This window comes from Pempheris klunzingeri, chromosome 13, assembly GCF_042242105.1.
Source record: "Pempheris klunzingeri isolate RE-2024b chromosome 13, fPemKlu1.hap1, whole genome shotgun sequence".
NCBI classification, from domain to species: domain Eukaryota; kingdom Metazoa; phylum Chordata; class Actinopteri; order Acropomatiformes; family Pempheridae; genus Pempheris; species Pempheris klunzingeri.
The window spans coordinates 19485390-19505994 of NC_092024.1; the positions used below are offsets into that span (position 1 = coordinate 19485390).

Here is a 20605-nt window from a genome sequence, read left to right on the forward strand (position 1 = left end):
TTTTACATGAACAGAAAGTTTCATGTTAGGATGATGTTCTAAAATAAAATGGATAATAAAATGAGCCAAACTCTCACTGAGGTTTATGTCTTATGTCCTTAAGCTTTGAAAACAACATGAACAATATGACTTTTGACCCACAGGTGCAAAATACAAAGTAAATCAAAGTAGATTCAGTAGTCAACACAGAAACTGCATGTCAAACAACCACTAAACAAGTTGGTGCTGCTTTACTAAGTAGCCATCACAGGTCTGGTAACGCCGCCTCAGCAGTCGGGACACGCAGGACAGACGGATCCTGAAAGAACAACGAAGGCAGATTTGAGTGTTGGTTGTGTATTTATCCAAAAACAGTGTAGCAGCAGAAATGTCCGATACGTTACATCTTATGAAGCAGTTTGTATTAATGCTAACAAGCCGTGGCTGCAGTGTTAGCAGGTCTTAATATCAACACGCTCACCCACAGAATGTGACGTATTTTAGAGATGACTCTGCTCTTTTCATGTATATTTTCCCCCCAATCAAATTTTCTTTTCTTCTTTTCTTTTCTTAATTTATTTTTTATATTCTTGACCTTCGAAACAGTTGCTGACAAAAGAATCTCACCAAACAGGTCCCTTTAGTGGCTGTTCAGCAGCTTTCAATCATATGATCTTCATCAGCAAATTTGTACATATTAACATGCAAATTTTATTTCCTCTGTGGTGATAGATGGTTAGACGATGTTAGACGGGAATATCAATACCACTCTGAAAATAAAACTTCAGCCAGACTTAGCTTAGCTTAATTTAGCACAAAGACTGGAACCTAACCTAAAAAACAAAAAAAAACTCCATCTGCTGATGAATTTCTGGTAAACGAAGAGAAGCCAACAGACATAAATTCAGAAACGTGTTAAACCTGACTGTTATGCAGCCACGAGGATCAAGAAAACACAATGCAACATATATCACATTATCCTGTCTCCCAGCTCTACTTGGCCTGTTGCAGTGTGTTGCCCTTCTCTCCACACTTCACTACAGCAGTTATAGGAGTTTAAACTTTAGCTGAACTTGTTAAAACACACTCTGCTGTGTCTCTGGGGCTCACTCACCGCTTTAGGTCTGTGTACTTTTGTGTTAGAACGGCTCCTGGCTGTTTCTGCTCTCCGGTGTCTTGGCATTGTAGAAAAGTCCTGAAGCGTGGCGTAGTTTGTGAGGCTGCCAAGCTGCAGGGCCGACTGCTGCTGACTGGCCCTGCGTGGACCTGAGACGGAAATAGAACAGAGACTGAGCTTCGCTGCTCCACACTGCGGGGCAAAAATACAATCTGTGATGGAATTTAAAATGTCATCACAAAAAAGTTATGAGTATCTGAACAGCGTGATGGCTTTAATTTCACTCCTGAACCGCATGAGCAGCTAGAAATTAAGCTTTAACTTGTATGAAATGATTTTTTTTGCAGATTATCGCTTCACTGCTCTGAGATGAAGGTGAAACTAAGGAGGGTGCAGCACCTGCTGAGGGACTCCTGGTACTCAATCTGCTCAGTGACAGCGTGTAATAAGTCCTGCTTTGCCCTGTGATGGAACAGAAACAAAGAGAATTGGGAGTGAAATGTCAAGTCGAATCATTTGAAGCAAATGGAGAAACTCTCATGAAACAGAGTCAACTGGAGAAACTGGCCCCCATCCAGAGAGGAACACAGAGGCTCCCTCACACAGCCGGTCTCTGTAGATGTGTACCTGTCGCTGTAGAGGTGCATCCAGATAAAGCCGCCTCCATGTCGTTCACTTTGTTCTGTAGTCTGTCCGCTTGCTGGAAGGCTTCTTGTTTGAGGCTGAGCTCCTGCTGCAGCTGGCCCTTCACCTAGGTCCATCCAGCAGGAAACATGGACAATCTTTTTGTTATTTGGTGCTAAAGTTTTGATTTTTAGCCATTAGAGCAGCACGGCTCTGTGGATGGCAACTTTAGTTTCTGGATTGCTGTTAAAGTTTGTACATTCATGGTTGAGTTTGGTGATCCTCTGAGTTTTCCTTATTTGAATAATGTCTCATAGACTGTTGAATGGATTATCTTGAAATTGAGTCCCCATACATCCATGTTTTCCCCAGGATTAACTGTAGCACCCTGATCGTTCATCTCTGTGTTTAGTGCTAATGAACAAACATCAGCATGCTACCAGGCTATACTAAGATGGTGAACACGGCAGATTGGAATTGGAATTCCAGTTCAATTTGCAATTTAATTTTGGAGGAACTTGACTCAAAAGGTTCATGTACACCTTGAGTTTCTTGTCCTTCTTGTTTCTTTCTCCTCATTTATTTTGCAGGAACAACGCACATTGATTGACATCACTGTAAATGGGCCAGCGTAAATTTCAACTGTTGTTCATTGGCCAGAGGGTAAGTTAGCCATTAAAATATACAACAATAAAACACAAGTGAAATAAGAGCAGTGGAAAATAAGCCATGAAGCAGCTGAACCAGTAAAGAGCTTAGAGGAACATGGCTGCAACATGCAGAGTAGGATGTGTACAAAACAGGTAATTAATACAAAACGATGTGAGGTAGACAAACGGTGCAGACAGTTAAAGCATGCCAACATAAACTCACTTTACAGAAGTGCCTTAGTAGAGCCTCACAGAGCTGCTAACATGGCTGTAAACTCTTTGTCTTGTTTCTTTTTACTTGCAATGAAAATTTGAAATTGTTCCCTTAATCTTGCTTATCTAAAATTAAGTCAACTGAGAATACTGACTCAAAATTTTTGTCCAAAGAATTTTGGCTGTCTTTAGTAGTCTGACTTTTTCATTACACACCAAGACCAAACTAGAGAACATCTTGAGAGACACTAAAACATAGAAGCAACCTATTTTTTTCATGTGTTCCTGTTAAAATTAGGTTCTGTAGTGTTTGTGAAAAACACAAAAATACAAGTAATCGCATTTTTTTTAATCCGAGATTTTGATGGTTTCAATTTTCGGCCTTAACTGGGTTGAGAAATGTCTCGTACCTCGTACACTGAATGAACAATTCAAATCCTATTTAATTATCTGAAAAATGTGTTGTCCCAAAGCTGAGAAGATCCTCCGTTACTTTCTTTAGCTCATGAAAAACAAATAGAGACAGAGTTCATGCTTTTCACAGGGTGACTTTGAAAGGGCAGTCTGACTAACCATCAGCACACACACACACACACACACACACACACACACACACACACACACACACACACACACAGACAGACAGTTCTAATGAGGATGATGTACAGACCTGTCGCATCGCTCTGGCGCTGCGTTGCCTGTGTAACTGGTTCATCCTGCTGCCCCTCTCCAGCTGCTCGCTGAGCGCCCTGAGCTGACTCTCCCTGTCCTCCACGTCGGCTCTCATTTGTTCCAGCCTCTGCACTCGACAGCGGTCCAGCTCCTGCCTGCTGTGGGCCTCCTGTGCCGACTGATGCCTGGACACCTGGAGCTCCTGTGTCTGTGTATCAATGGGTATTTATTGAATCCATCCAGCCTTCACTTGGCAGCTTCATACTGTCGTACCCTCCCAGTGTTTGGTATTATGACAGATTAAAACGCCATTGCTCACTTCACTGGAGAGTCTTACACGAATCAAAGTCGATAGGAACAACATGTGTCACTTGGCCTTCACTTTGGAGGCTGGTAAAAATGTAGGGGGAGGCCCAAATAAAGACCTCAATCACTGTACATCAAATACAGTTCATGTATACAATCTGTGATAACTGTGCAATACTTGTTCAAAGAGCAAATCTGCAGCATTCTCTGCTTCCCACAACATTATGTAGGCCGATCATAGCTGTTACAATTAGCCAACCAACAGAAAATGAATCAACAACAGTTCTGATAATCCATTAATAGTTTGAAAACAAGCAGAAATGGCAGAAATCCAGTGGATCCAGCTTCTTAAATCTGAATATTTCCTGGTTATCTTTCTCTTCTATTAATCTCTTCTATATAAGACATAGTCTTCAGTAAACTGTGGTGGGCATTTTATAGACCAACAATGAATCAATCAATTCCTAAAATAACTACATGTCTAGGTGGATTTCAAAGATCTCCTTCCTGGCTGTAGTAGGATCCAAACGTTTCCTGCTGTTGATAGTTTTCCAAGTCAGGACACAACATGAGAGGGATAGTAAAGTATAGGTATAGTTTTTTTTTTTGAGATATTTTGGATTCAGAATAACAGGTGGGTACAAAAATGTTTGGAAATGCTACAATGGCTGTAAGTGTTTGTTTTTGCCAGGCCTGATGTACCTTCCTGCTGAGCTGCTTCTTGGTGCTGCTGCACTCGGCCTGACAGCGTCTCAGCGCCTCCCTCACAGCCTCCAGCTCCTCCTGCAGGACGACCACTTCCCCCTCTGATATCATCCTCAGTCTGAGAGCCTCGGTGCGACAGGTAATCTCCCTCTGGACAACAGGTAAGACAGTATAACCATCAAACCAAATACAAAGCAGTGAGATAAACACAAAAAAGTGGAGACAATGACGACAAGAAAATCTGAGTAAGTTATAAAAGGAGAATGAAATGACAAATTAAATGTTAAAACAAAGACTCTATATATTGTCCCTCACCTCAAATCAGTTAAATAAATAATTAAAAAAATCATTAAAAAGGCAGGTACATTTGTCAGTGTATCAATACAACTGCTATATTATATAAAAAATGTGATATAGTAAATATGTTAAATATAATATGTAAATGATATAACTGATTGAAATGTGAAAAGACTGAGGAAATTAGAAAAGTCAGTAGCTGAATATATAAAAGGTCCAGTAAAAGTTAAATGAGAGCAAAATGAATTTGCTCTTTATAAAGCCTTTTTTAATCATGTGAGCATATTTAACTGTATTATGTGCTGCACATTATCAGTTAAGAGCATGCACTGAAAATAAAAGATGCTGAGGAACACAGACACAAGTGTTTGATTCCTGCTTTGCTCTTTGTTGAACTTCCTGTGGGGGATGAATTTGATTTGTGAGTATCGAATGTTTCTCCACTCGGCTGCTGACCTGCTGGGTTTGAAGCAGCTGCCGGTGAAGTTTCTCCCGGTCGACCAGCTGCCTCCAGCTGCTCAGAGCCTTCAGTTTACAGAGGAAAGCGGTCAGCCGGCTGTTCTCCAGGTGCAACTCATGGACTTTCTGACAAAACGGCACAGACGCACCCAGTTATCAATCCTCCTCAGGGACGAAGAGGGGGGACAACTACGTAGTGAGTTATTCACTATTTTCAAATAATGTCAATCAGTCTCCTTTTAACTGTACCTGTAACTGTGTGCAGGTGACTCCATCATTGTCGTCGGTGCAGCCGTACTTCTTCTTGAGTTTGATCATTCGGTCCACTCCCTCGCCTCTCACTCTGTTCACCATCTCACTCACATCCTGCTCCATCTGCCGGCGATACTCATCAAGCCTGGCCTGACAGACAGACACAGAGGCACAGAGGACAGTGTAGATGCAAATTATTTTAAACTTGGAAACAGTTAAAGCTGGAAATTTAACACAGAAAATAGAGAAAATACAGTGGTTTCACCAGTAGGCTGCATTACATAGTTACTGTTTATAGACAAAATACAAAGTTTATTAAACTGTGAAGATGAACAGAATGAGTGTTGTCATATACTCTTCAGTCCGAGGTGCACAATCCTCTAAATTTGAGTGGTGAAGTATTTTGCAAAAGATAGATGGACCAAAGAATCAAGAAGAAAAGAACTTTAATCCACCCATAAGTTGGATAAGAGGCTTTCAAACACACAAGATCAGATTTTCCACCTTAAGCTGGATGCAGGTAGACGAGAGGTGTCGGACCAAAGGATCATAGCGTTCTTTAAATCTGAGACTGAGCTGCTCCTCCAGAGTCGTCTTCTCCTCCTCCAGGTGAGCGACTCGGGCCTGCAGCGCCAACACCTCCAACATCATCCCACGACACACAGCAGCCGCCTGCCACACAGTGACAACAGCAGTGAAATCAGGGAAAACAAGTGCATTCCTCGAAATAATGAGCTGGGGCAGGCAGGAATTCTGTGGTACGATATGTTTTAGAGTTATCCTGTTATACAGTGTTGCATGTGCTACACATAAAAACAATATAAAAGATACCTATACAAACTATTTTTAATGAATAACCAGGTATTGTCCAAATACTGAACAAGGTTCCATAATAATTCAATGAAGAATTGGTGAGAAACAGACCCTCTATTTGATTTTACTCTGTTTGTCACCCAGATTTACTTCCCCGCAGACTAACCGGCCACCATTTCCATTTCCGGAGCCCTGCTGCCATCACAGCTGAAAAGTTGCTTTGAGTAAAACACTTCATTTCCCTGCTGCCTCTGTTGAGCTGCTTTCTGGCCAACAACAGCAGAAAACCTGCCGGTGTGAGCACAGAGCAGCTCAGCGCAAATCCCTCGAGTGAGTTAAAACCTTAAGACGAGGATTTCCCTATTTCCGAACATACTAGCCGCAAAGTCATTTAAAACTGCAGTAGTTACCTCTTTGTGAGAGCTGCTTGTCTGAGAGTCCTTAAGGTTCTTTAAATCCTGACGTTAAAAATGGAAAACAAGCCATAAAATGTGTTAAAGAACAATACAGTCATGACTCTGTGAGCCATAAATCTATGAAAATGGTTCCATGGGAACTAACAGTGCATCATTCCTGGCAAAAAAAAATCCTTCTATATCATAATTAAAACCTTGCCTTTTGAGAAATAAACTGCTAATAAAATAAAATCCACTGTATTGTGTGATGATCCCCACACGAACCTGTTCCCTCTGATACAGGAGCTGCGTCTCCTGCTGCAGGATTTGTTCATAAAACTGTGAGTAAAGCAGAAAGCTGCGACGCTCTCGCTCCATCAGAGAGCAGCCGAGGTGAGCGAGGCACTGCTGGAGGTGATCCTGAGAGACCCTCAGCTGAAAGGAGACACACTCGGAGGTCTTATTACTCAGCACGTAAACGCCTGCAGGTCATCAAACACGTCCAGCACAACACAGACAGTATAACATAGCAAAACTGGAGAGGGAGCAAATGTAAGTGTGTATGAAGGCACTGATTTAGTTACAAATTTATTTTATTACAGTTTCTAGTCACCGCAGAAAAACTGAGGCTACCTTTCATCAACAATACTTTTTATTATTTTCAGAAGTAACTCCTCTTTCTTAATCCAAATATCCAGAAATATCCAGTGGTAGAAAGTAACTAAGACCATTCATTCAAGTTCTGTACTTTAGTATAACTTCAAGGCACTTTACTTTTTTAGTTTTTAGTATTTCAATTTCATGCTAATTTATATTTTCTCTCTGTGTAGGTGCACACAGTCACAGCGTGCTATGAGCATGCATTTGTACCTGTCCCTCCGCCTCCTCAGCTCCCTCCATCAGCTGCTGGATGAATGTTTCCACAATCTGCGGCCGCCTGGGGGACAAACTGTACTTCAGCGGGGCTTTCTTCCACAGCTCTGAGCAAAACACAGAATATTGTTATTGTGAGTTTAGTATTTATCAGTGCACTGAGGTAGATTTGGGGTTTTTGGGTACCTGTGGGGAGGTCTGCGTCCTGCCGAGTTCGCTCTGAAGCCACCAGGGTGAGCTCTCTGTTGGTCCTCCTCTGCACCGCTCTGATCATGTCACACTCTGCGCTCTCCAGCAGTTTGTGGAGCTGAGAGGAAGACGGCGTATTTTACAAGATAATGAGGTCTTGTTACAAATACACAAGATGGATTTCACGCAGGTGGTGGTTCTTTACCTGCCAGACTTGCACATCTACCTCTGAAGCTCCAGTGGGAGGCAGGAGAGACTGGCTGCCAGAAATTAAGACCTCATAGTCACGCTCCTTACACATTTGTTGAGCCAGAGCTTTCATGCTGGGGTAAAAGATTTCAGCTCTGTAAAGTGAGAACGGTCGATTTAAATATTGGACTAAAAAGTGTATCAAAAAATAAAAACATTTGATTCACCAGATGTTAAAAAGTCATGTTGAACTCTCTTTTATAGCTTTTACAGTATATTATATATCATATTATTATTATTATTATATGAACACAGGCTAATCAAACCTACATACAGCTGTCTGAACATAATAAACTCCTCATGGTTCCTGAACGTCCCACAGTACCTGTACAGTTTCACAAACTGTTGATACAAACTGGGCGTCCTGAACGTTTGAACGCCCAGACGTCTTCCAGCCCAGCTCTCCTTGAACAGCTGGAGCTGCTTCGTCAGCAGGAGGAAACCTTTCAGCGCAGACTGGACTCTGATCGGATCCCCAGGAGGAGGAGAGGAGTCCGACACACATGTCTCCTCTACGCAGGGTTCATCTCCCTAACACAAAGACAAAACATAATGACAGACAGTAATAGCACTGTGTGGGTTTACAGCCAAAAACAGCCTTGTAGAGACATTAAAAGAGTTATTTTTAGTTTGTATTTACAGATAATCCAAACTGTCCTGTTTGCCTGTTTAAACATAAATTGCCATAATAATTTCAAATCAATCTTTTACTTCATCAGGGTTTCCATCATGCAGAAGGTCATCTTTATTGCCATGGAGACGAACAGGCTCTGCTTCCCTTCCGCTGTTCAGGACGTCCTCCATGATCAGCGACACGCCGAGGATCGCTGCGTTGGCCTGCAGTCTGCTGCGATCAGTCAGACCACTCAGACACAGCTGCAGGCGAACACAACACAGCCGTGTTATCGGTCGTAGACTGTTTTTATTCATTCACGTCTCCATGAAAACATACTTTCAAGCTGTTCCTGAGGTGTTTTTCTTGTGTCTAAGTCCACTTACAGTAGATGCAGCTCATGTTTCAGGTAACACTTTGAATTTAACCGTGTGAAATCAATTTGAGGACCAAAAATATTGTTAAATAAAGTCACAATAGCTCACCCCTAGAACCTATAATCAGGAAGTAAGAAACATGACTTTAATTTAATATAATTTTGACGTAAAAGAGAATGGCCATTGAATGAAAAGGGTGTGAATGTGCTCAGCAAGTTTCATGTCAGTCTTCCTGATAGACGATTAGGTATCTACAACGCTGACAGTTTACAAATGGTAGGGGTTCATCATCGGGGGAGCATGACTACGTGTTCATTTCAAAGAAATCTGTGCAATAATTTCATATTTGTTGTGTGCAAGTGATCATTTTGTCCTGACGGTAGTACGTGAGGAAATAAAGTCATTACGCATCATCGTCTGGGGATGAAGAGTGCTCTGGATCTAAGTGAGTGAGTTACATCACCACCTTAAGCTGCACCATTAACAGGCCAAGACATATGAGATGTTGAACCTGCATGCTGTATTCGATGGGAGGGACGTCCCAAACACGCAGAGGGAACAGTCCACGGCGGGCCATGAAGCTCCTCCACGGATACATCCTCTGTGCCTGCAGGGGAATAATGAATTAAATTTCCCCTAATATTGCCATGTACTTGAACTTAAAACTGATGTGGTGTTTGCTCGCTGAGGTCACGTAGCCACACCAACCTGACTGCCTCGAGTCTCCAGAGGTCTTGGGACAGGCAGCGAGAGACTGAAGATGTCGGCGTGGATGCTGTCACTCAGCAGGGGAAGAGCTGTGGCCATGTTGTCGCTCACACTCTGACAGGAAGCAACATCACCAGAGGAGAGGAAGGCCTCCCTGAATGGGAGGAAAACATGACAGAAAGGGAGAAATCTGACTGCTTGTAATTCTTAAATAGAATTACATTTCTTCATCAGATGGCGGCAGTAAAGAGACGACAGCTCTAGGCCACCAGGGCACCCACACAGTTTTAGATTTCATGCAATATGAGGCGCTTAAATTGACCAAACACTTTACAGCTGCTTTATCATTCAGCACTACTTTGTTACCAGCGGGGCATTTAAAAAGATCAGTCAGGGAACTGTAGGTTGTCTTAAAGAAGAAGAAAATGGGACAATATAAAGAAAAGGTTAAACTGGGAGTGTAAAGCTCTTTCTCCTTTTTCATAAGACTAGCTTTGTGGCATGGCAGGGAGAAAAATGTACTTTTGCGAAGATGAAAATCACAAACCCATTAATGCTCAAAGGGAAGACAACAGATAAAACAGCATAACAACCAGCAACAACGGTCGCACAAGAGGCTTTAAATAATTTGAGGAAGATGAAATTGTTCAACAACAAAGAAGAGGCTTTAGCTCTAGCAGGATGTGATGGGCAGATGAGGTGTTTTCAGTCCTCGGGTGCACTGACCTGATGAGGTGTCTCACAGCGGTGTCAAACTGCAGGAGGACGACCTGCCTGCGTAGCTGCAGCAGACGGCCCACAGACTCCAGGCTGCTGCGGTCAGACAGACGGTCGATCTGACGCTGGATCTCCAGCAGCTCTGCTCCTGTGCAGCAGCCAGAGAGGACGAGTCATACAGGTGATGGGATTACTGTGATTGATTGTCAGTGTACTGGTTTATATTGATCTTTTATTATTATTACAAAAGTAAAAGGTCACATCTATACTTTACCTTCCTGCCATCACCCAAAATATTACCAACATTACCTCTAATATTTTCATATGATCAGGCGTGATGCTTTGTTTAAAGATCCACCCACCGATGCCTTCAGTGCCTCCCCAGTCAGCTGCAAGAGAGCCTGACACATCCTTTCCCCTCTGGCAGCTGCAGGAGTCTTCTGTGTTCCCCAATCTGGAGAAACTAACCAGGTAATAAACTATGTCATGAAGAGCTGAAGCTATCTGCAGAGTGTGATGGAGAGCTGCAGCACATGCCTGTTGAAATCAGAACAGAATAGAAAATTACTAAGAAGAGTACAAGAAAATATATCCCAAGTTTTGACCTTAAACATGATGTGAAAAGTGAACTAACGACACTCGTGTAGTTTACAATATAACTTATCTGGATCACTGGAAATAAAACGCGCTACATAGTGAAAGCAGCCAAAGGTATCATGTGCTGCACTGCTGGTTTAATCGTCTCAATCACGGGTTTTAAGCGTCTCACCGAAAGATTCAGTGTTTTGAACATGTGAAGCACTTCAGAGAAGTGGGGGATGTACCACAGGTTGAGGAGAGTTTTGCCATCTGCGGACGACAGCTGCTGCGGCCGACACTGAAAGGACCTGCTAGGGAAGAAGATTTGATCATCGTATGAGGCGACAACTGAAGAAACATAACACATCTGTTTCACATGTTAGTGACGCGCCTGCACACTGACTCTAAACTAGGTGGATAAGATGAGATAAGCTTTATCGATCCCACAGTGGGGAAAGTTCACTGTTATAGCAGCTCAAGAAAAGACAGAGAAATTGAATAAACATAATATATACAGAAACATTATATACACAGTAATACAATAATTATAAAGAAACAATTATAAAGAAGCACAGTTGAAATAAAGTGCATCAGTAACATCAGTAAAACATCAGTCACACTATGTTGAGTGGTGATTGAAGTTGATGCAGCAGGTAATAATTATACAGTCTGACTGCAGTGGGAATGAAAGACCTGCAGAAGCGCTCCTTCTTACACTTAAGGTGTATGAAAGAGCTGCTTAAGGCCCCCACAGTCTGATGTAGAGGGTGGGAGGTGTTGTCCATGATGGCCTCCTCTCCCCCACCACCTCTATGGAGACCAGGGGGCAGCCACAGACTGAGCTGGCTCTTTTTATCAGTCTGTCGAGTCTGTTCTTGAGACCCTACACCTTCTCTCCACCCTTTAAAATGTGACCCTAAGAGGTCTGAATCAAATGTATGAAATAAGATGTTCTTTTGTATATTTCAATTTATTTATTAGATTTTATGGTGTAGCACCTTTTGGGTTATATGTGCATTTTATAGTTTTTTTTATACGTCATAGCAGCTTTGAGCCTGTTGGTATATTTATTGGTGTCATTTTTAAACATTTCAACCAGGCAGTAACCTGATTGGGATAAAAATGTTTTAAAAATGTTGAGTTGGGCTTTGACTCTGCTCTTTCCATCGATGCTGGTTCTACCTGGGGTTGGGACGGTCACCTCCTGAGTCCACAATGGCTTCGGAGTCGCCAGGTTGCCCAGTCATGAAGTGGGACTGCCGGATGGAGGGGATGTTGTCCAGGAGGAAGGTTAGATTACAGTAATACTGAACAATCTGCGCTCTCACACAATACTGAGATATCTGTGTGTTGAATCTGTGGAAGAAAAGCACACGACACTATTTACCTCCAGCATGCTAGTAATAGTAATGCTGTTGCTTTTCATGTACATACTTCTTGAGAAAGTCGATTATGAGCCTCCTTTTGATCTTTGCAACTTCCTCCTGCGGTGTGAGAGAAATTAATTTTACTGCACAGGAAGCCAATCACATCTATCATCAGCCGCCTGAGAATCTACCACTGTGTGCAACTCACTGGGGTTTTTATTAGACCCCCCGCGGCCCGTTTCCTCTTGATAAATGCATTCAGCATCTCGTCACGCAGACCCACTTTTTCCAGCTGGATGGACACAAAGGCTTCCATCAGCCTGGAGTAACAAACAAGAGTCTGTTTATTAGAGAGCCAGCACAAAAGCGCTGCTAATCATCGCTGCTGTAATTTGTTCTTTAAGTGGGGGGAAATTACCGCTCCTTGGTGGTGGTGGGCATTCTTGCTGAGCCTTTGGAGGGTAAAGCCTTTGATTTTTCCTGCAGGTTGCTGGAGTAGCTTCCACATTTGGAGTCAAATTTGACGTCTTTGTCAGAACGAGGGGCTGCTTCACTCTGAGAGTAAATTAGAAAACAAACTGAAATATGCTGAAATATTTGAACAGCAGTTTATTTGTTAAAGCACGAAGAATACTAGTGGTGGAAGAGGTAAAAGTACCAATACATTAAAGTAAAAATACACTAATCTATGTAAATGTCCTGCATTTATAATCCTAATGAGTGCAGATGTATTATCAGTAAAATGTACTATCAAAAGTAAAAGTGCTCGTTCTGCAGTGAAATGTCCCATAAGAGTGTTATATTCATATAAATGACAGTTATTACTGATGCATCAATATGTAAACAGTGTTTTAGTTTTTCTTCACAGGGCCACAAAATTAATCTGACAGGTTGTGAGATGATTAACGATGTTGGAAAGAAGAAAAAACAAAGTTTTGATTTCGATTTTTCTCTAAATTTGGCTTTTTGGTGAAATATTGTTTAATTATACATGTTGAAACATGAAACCTTATGAGAAGTTTAGACGGGTAATGTGTCTGGAGACAGCAATTTTGTAAGAGAACATGAGCCAAAGAAAGTCAGGTGATCTTTAATAATATGTTGCATTTCATAAGTATATCATATGTCATACGTTTTTTTTTTTTATGTAAAATCTTTTCTGAAAAAAATTAACTAGTAACTACAGCTGTCAGATAAATGTAGTGGATTAAAAAGTGTAATATTTCCCCCCTGAAACTTGAGAATACTCACCTGAGCTGAAGATGTCAAACTCTCTGCCCGACGACAAAGGCGAACCAGTTTCACCGCACTTATCAAAGCGTTCTTCTGTGTAACCTGACAGGCCAGAGTCACCTGGAGGTTTTCTATACTCTGTTTGTTCATCAGCTATGAAGAGATAAAAGACATGAATCCAGTGAGTAATAGCTTGATCTACAATCTTATTTCTTGATTCGCTGATAAACCCCAGTATTTAATTTTACGGTACATGAATCACGGCCTCCTCTGAGCTGAAGCTGAACCTCCCGATGTGGTTCTCGTCCAGTTCCTGGATGCTCAGAAGGAGGTGGGACGGGCTGAACCTGCAGCAGACACAGCACTTCAAATTTCTTTCAAACATACGTCTCTGCTTTTGTAGAGAAGCAGAAAAAATAGAGCACACGTGGAGAAGAAGGTCTTAATCATGGAAGTGTGACATGTGGTGTGGTTGTCTACCTGTCCACAGAGCTGTCATCCTCCAGTATGGCTGTGATAAAAACAGGCCTCTGCTCTGGTTTGTCTTTCTGCTCAGCGACCTCAAACTGCACCGGCCTCAGATGAAGGTGGAACTCACCGAAGCCGAGTTCTGAAGCCACGTTTCTGTACAACCTGTAGAGAATTACTAAATATTGTAATATTTTAACAGTCTGAAATGTTACTGAACTTAATGAATTACAACAGATCATTCCAGCAAGTACAGTGAGAGCTTTTTTTCTGTGATTCATTTTAACCAGTAATTGTAATTAAATTCCAGGAGGTCACTCCAGCTATTGACCTCTGTCGTCGAACACAATTCATGTGATTAGTTTTTGGACACAATATTGATGTTTGAAGAAGCTCATGTTACTGCTCTGTTTGTTAGATCTCATTGGATCTAATTTAGTATTTAGTCTTTAAATTATTGTAAGTTGTGGACTAAATGAAAACTGTACGAATAAAAGAGAGACAAATGTGGAATTACGTTTATCATCAAGAGCACAGTAAATAAAATGAGGCAGCTTATGTTACTTAAGTTACAAGTTTGGGCCCCACAAATCATATATACAAATATTTACAGATTTCTAATTGTTTTTAGGTGTTATTTAGGCCAAAGGACAAAATCAGATTGTATAAGAAATTCATGTTTTTATAACTGTATTTCTATCTAATTCTGATTTGTGGCCTTTTTTGTGTTCTCTGTCTTATGCTGCATGTCTATAATTCAGTGTTAATCTGGAGTTTTATACTGACAATGTAAAAACAAATACACGGTTCACTTTAAAAGTACCCTTCTACCCCGGTGTGAGCGTTATCTTAACTGTGCCAGATGTGCCGTCTCTGAGGCCGACTCCAGCAGACGATGGCGGATGGTGACGAGCTCCAGTAGCCTGGAGAAAGTTTCCACTGCATAAATCTGTTTCTCTCTTCCCTGCATCATGTCCTTCTCCTCTGCAGATCTGACTAACGACAGCCCCGCCTTTTGGACCAAAATTGGATCCTCAAAAAGCACACCTGAGAACAACTGACAGTGTACAAAAAGAGGTTCGACTTAGAGTATGTAAATGTATCCAAATAGATTCTGGAGGGAGACAAACCTACATCCTTCTGTATCTGAGAGCTGTAGGAGGCTCCGGGTGAAGCCAGGTCGCTCCAGCGCTGCAGGGCCTGCTGCAGAAGCCTCCGTCGCAGGTTAAGTTTGTCAGTGATGCTCGTGGCTCGGTGCAGCTGACAGAGCTCCGTGTGAGCCTGAAGTAAACTGTGATAGACCGAAGAAACCAGGCAGAGCGACGGATGGATCTCCAGGAGGAAGATCTTCATCACTGCAGCGCTGCAAACATCACACAAGAAAGAAGAGTTATTATATGGAAAGTATACTTGCTAAGACCCAAAAATAATGAACTTTAAGAGGCTACACTTCTGTATTTACTCACCTGCTGCATCCAAGTGAGACCAGGTGTTTGGGAACGTAGTTTGGTGGAAGTCCATAGTCATGAATGGAGCCTCTACGGCCGCCTCTCCAGATGCGTTGGAGGTACTGCCGCTGTTTCTCAATCTGAGGAGTCAAACAACACAATGTGTCACAACATTCATGCTACAGATACACAAAAAGAGACAAAACAGAACTAATTAAGGTGTATTTTAGTATCCTGACATACACAAACTGTTGCTTTTACACATCAAGGTTGGTTTTAAAAAAAGACGTTATTGTTGTTGTTACAATTCACATTTTTTTAACGAATGATCTGCTGATTTCTGCTGGTTTCTTGACTAGACTAAGAGATTAGCCCATGGAAGGTCAAAAAATTCCCAGAACCCTGTGTGAAGTTTTTAAATTGCTTGTTTTGTTTGACCAATGATTCCAAAGATATTTCCCATTTTGTGCTGTGCTGCAAGACCCTCAGCAAATTTGAGAAATAACTGAAACAAATAATCAATCATCAAAGTAGTTGCAGATGAATTTCAGTTTGGTCATCTAACCTATCAAGTGACTTTTTGTTGCATCTCTAATTCAAACAACAGCGTTCATACATTCCCACATGACTACTGTCCTTTGCAGACTTTGTGTTTTCACCTGATTGTCCAGGATTTCTCTGATCAGCTGCTGGTGGCTTTGCAGGCAGCCTGTCTCAACTCTGTAGGCCTGAATAAAGTAATCCTGGCTCAGGTCCAGTGCTGGCCTACTGTGCATGATGTCAGTAATAACTCGAGCCAACGCAAACCTCTCCTCAGTCCCTGCAGCATGCTGGTAAGCCTCGTAGTAACAGTTCAAGAGCTGCAGAACAAGCAGAAAAAAAAGTTAACATGAAGAAACTGGCTGGCTGACTTTGTAAAGAATTAACACACCGATAGTCTTTATATTCATCGCTCTACCTGTACTTTGCTCTCCAAAAACTCCACCTCACATGTCCACAAGTCAAGAAGCACTGTAACACGGTCTGTCCCGGCCCTCTGGCTGACGTCTGCTGCAGAGGAGGCGGCTCTCTCGGCGAAGTCCATCTTCTTAATGTCATTTCTCTGGATGAAGTGTGAGCCGACTAGAAGAAGCTCATTCTCCAGCTCCTCCAGGTCCTTCAGAGCAGCGTCGTACACGATGTAAAACCCTCGCTGGTCCTGAGTGTGGACGAACTGCTCCTCTGTGCTGTAGAAATCATGAAGGTTGTCCACCTCTGCAAACTCCATGAACTCTGAGCACTGGACCTGCAATAAGAAGAAGCCGTACACTGTGTTCATGCAAACAGGAGAGATTAGAAACAAACTTACTGTGATACCAAATTGCAGCAAGATGTGAATACCAAAAACATTTAATTTCCATACCAGAGATACTGTAAGATGTGGTCAGTAAACATATACATTTACAGACAGAGTGACTGCATTACACCAAATAACAGCAAAGAAACATGCAAACGATGTTCATGTTGGTGAGTTCAGCTTCTCTGAAGAAAACATTTACTTGCTACTGTTAAGTGGGTTGAAGATTGATTTCATTCATCCATAAAAATGTGGAAATTACAGTGATTACATCCTACTCAACCAACGCTGGTTACAAAGAACACAGAAAAGTGAATACATGCATAATGAAAAAAACAACAATAAAAGCATCATAAAACTATATTGATATATTGATTGTTAAAAAAAGGCACGAAGAAATCAGGATAAAAATCTAATTAAAGTTCAAATGTTCACAGTTCAGAGGTTCAGAGGTCAGAGGTTCAGATCTGCACCTGGATTCAGATCCACATCCAAACTTCATCCACACCTACTGTATGTGACGAGCTCTTTGTTATATTTAAGTGTTTTGAAATTCATGGTTTTACGATCACATTTTTGATTATGGCGTATTTTGTTATTGCTGAGCCTTTTGAAATATTCTGCTAAATAACAAACAAATGAGACAGAAACAGATGGGATCTGTCCTTTTGCTAATATAAATGTTCTTACCTTACAGTCAACTGGAGAGTTGTGGCTGTACTGCAGGGAGCCGAGACCTCCTGCCTCCCCTCCTCCTCCTCTGGCTGCGTTCATCCAGCCCGTTTCCTCCGCTGTGCTGCACAGATTTCCCTCCTCCAGCTGCAGACCTGCCAGGTCAAAGGTCAACGTCCTCTCCACAGAGCGCAGGTAGTTCAACAGCCCGAGACAGACGCGCTGTGGACGGGGAAAGTTAAGACAAATGATAAGCGTCGTCCAGCACACACCTCTGGGTTACTTCATCACAATGTGCTACTGTTCACCTCACCTGGAGCTGTCTGAGTTTGAGATGACGCAGGTAAATCAGAGAGAGGTAAGCTCCTCTGGTTATTACGGGATCTGAGGTTCCTTCCTCTAAACTATCATCCAGACCCAGGAGTTGCAGGCTGTCGTCGAAAGAGTAGCTGTGTTTTATAGATGGAGCAAAGGATCAGAAAACTGCAACTTTACAGAATATTTATTCAAATATAAGATGATATGAAAAGTCTTCACAGTAGACAACGAAAAAAAGATAAAGTTTTTACTTGATAAATAATTAAAAGATCAATTTGCTGTGGATTAATTTTCTCCTGACATCTTGAAAATGAAAACCTCATAATGAAGCAATAGTCTCTGATCAAGTGCTACACACCTTTCACTTGTTGCGCCTGAGGTTTGACCCCTTGAGCTCTTCTCATCGCCGCCTTTAGATCTGACTGGTTGATCTTGTGCTTCCTAACAACACAAATGTCATTTTTAATGTAATGTCCTCAGACACAGGCGGGCAGCAGAGGACAGCTGGTCGTATCTCTCTGAGCAGAAACATGGATGGTACATGCCTGAGTGAGAGCAGCAGCGCTGTAAACGCTCGTCCAGATCTCGCGGATCGTGTGTCGTCTTGTGTTGCTGCTGTGTGAGGCTGATGAGGTCGGTGCAGACTGTAAATCACCAACATGAGCGGCGTGTTCTTTAAGAGCCGCGACCACGTGGATCAAATCAGGGACCTGATGGGATGCAAAGGAAAGATTCAACACTTGATACACAAACTTAAACTTCATGATAAAAATGTAGGTTGTATGTGTTAGAAATAGAATATATGAGGCACCAGATGAGCAGAAATGTATTGAATGTGACAGATAACTTGAAAAAATTCAGCAGTTTAGTACATCTTGAGATTAAAGTAATAAAAAGTACCTTCTGATCAACATAATAAAAGCACAGGATCTATTAAACAATTGATTTTATGTGTAATTATATGGAGACATTGATTCAGAGCTGACATCACTGTTACCTGAAGAAACCTGCTCTGCATCTTCAGCAGCTCATCAACACATTTCTTCTCCTTTAGCTTTGTGACGAGCTTCTGCTGCCAAGGATCCCCTCTGGGCTTCACCTGCACGACAGAATGCAAACAGTTGATATCTACTGTCCTCCCAACCCCAAACGGTCCTTAAACGCATAAAAACACACACAAAGTCTTTTACAACTTGAAAACACAAGAAAGAGGGACTGACAAAAAAGTGATTTGACAGAAAGAGCCAGTATAAAAATTGACTTAAACAGCACATCAGAACTGCTTTATGAGCAGTTGATACCAGGAAAACCCACAAAAACAGCATCTGGAGAGACTACTGAGTGTATTTTCTCAAACCTGAATGAAGGGGATCCAGTTGGCCTCCTTCCTCAGAGCCATGCTCCCACTCCTCCTCCCCCACTGGCTCTGTTTGACCTCCGAACCATCATACTGAGGGAACGTCTTCATCTGCTCTTGTTGGCTGAAAACGTCTCTGAACTCCCTCCACACCTGGTGACATCAGTGCCATTTAAATGCAAAGTCAAACACGCTGCAAGACTTTTATTTGGATGCTGAGTCAGCCGCCCACTGGGCATCATTACCGTACTGAATAGCTCCATCTCGTCTGCCGTGGTCCTGAGTTTTTGAGTGTCGTAGGACAGGTGGAAGTGAGCGATCAGAGCCTGCAGCTCAGGCAAGAACTCCTCCAGGTGAACAGTGTGCCGGGGGACACAGCCAGACCGTCCTGAAATACCTGAGTTTAATGTATCAGGGATTCACTGTTGTATGAAATCAAAACTAAACATGGAGGGGCAGCATTCAGTTTTAATGCACCACATAACTGGAACAAACTCCCAGAAAACAGCAGGTCTGCTGCAGCTAAATCCAGGCTGAAGACATTTCTCTTTGCTGTTAATGCTGTTAATGTTTGTACGTAAAGCTTATTGCTGAAATAAACTTGCCATACTGCTGGTTTGACTCACCGTCAACATGTTGAGTCTTATGTAAAGTTTCCTCGTAAACCTTTGGTTGTGGATCTTTTTGGTCATGTGCTGGTAAATAGTGCAGCACCTGTTACAGATAAAACACCAGAAATGAAACACCAAAACCCTTTGATAAGAGAAACAGGTGGATTAAAACTGGATTTTTACCCTGAGGAAGTTATGAAGGGTCTGAGCAGAGTGCAGATGGCAGACCAGCCACCGCAGGTAAATGAGCATGTCGTCCTGAGTGAGCAGGTTGGTGGGGTTTCCTCGGCCGCTCAGGATCTTCTCTCTGCTCGCAGACAGTCTACGAGCTCTCTGAACGGCGTCTTCGTGCTCCCTCGTCAGATATGACACCTGATCCTGAGCGAGAGCAAGTCTGATGAGATCGGCTGAAGACGAATCAGCCGGACAGTCATGTGTGTGTTTTCATGTTAGCAGCATGTACACCTTAATGTATTGTACTGTAGCTGTGATTTCCTTTGCTTAAAAAGGTTTTGTTCAGTCTAAGTTATTTATAACTAATCTTTTATAACTAATCTTGTTGTTATTCCAGTGAAATTTCATTGAATCAAGAAGACAAAAGTAAAAAACTCCCTTCGCTGTGTTTATCAAGAATGAGGAATTAATTGGATTTTGTTCCAGTGGTAAGATTATTAAGAATATTCATGCTGTGCTGAAAAGCTTCATTGCTACTGTTTTTGTAGATTTGTATGTTTCCTAAGTCATGCTCAGTCTCTACAGTTAAATAAATTAAATATATTAAACAGAGCCATGTATTCAATCTATTGTGTAGAGCTGAAATAATCAAATATATCAAACATTTCCATCAAAAATAGTCAAAGCTCCCTCATGCCAGCTTTTCTTTGTCTAATATGATGGTAAACTGTATATTCTGGGGTGTTGGAGGTTCCTCTTTGGCCTTTAGGAAACTGTTGTGACATTTTATGGATCAAACAACTGAAAGAATCATTTGCAGTTTAATCAATAATG

At 41.9% G+C, this 20605-nt stretch overlaps 1 protein-coding gene across 1 annotated transcript; it reads right to left on the reverse strand.

The window, feature by feature from the left end:
- Window positions 1–149: 149 nt before the first annotated feature.
- LOC139212413 (coiled-coil domain-containing protein 162) lies at window positions 150–15005 on the reverse strand. The gene is given in 30 exon segments (XM_070842957.1): window positions 150–298; window positions 1094–1245; window positions 1496–1558; window positions 1724–1847; window positions 3254–3463; window positions 4264–4416; window positions 5020–5148; window positions 5272–5424; window positions 5779–5946; window positions 6498–6545; window positions 6768–6917; window positions 7353–7462; window positions 7542–7662; window positions 7750–7888; window positions 8119–8324; window positions 8478–8669; window positions 9295–9390; window positions 9492–9645; window positions 10218–10356; window positions 10571–10745; window positions 10978–11095; window positions 11970–12143; window positions 12222–12271; window positions 12363–12474; window positions 12573–12709; window positions 13406–13540; window positions 13641–13734; window positions 13868–14020; window positions 14710–14912; window positions 14990–15005. Coding segments are annotated over 29 exon segments (3828 nt in total). The 5' UTR covers window positions 14829–14912; window positions 14990–15005; the 3' UTR covers window positions 150–244.
- Between the last annotated feature and the right edge of the window lie 5600 nt (window positions 15006–20605).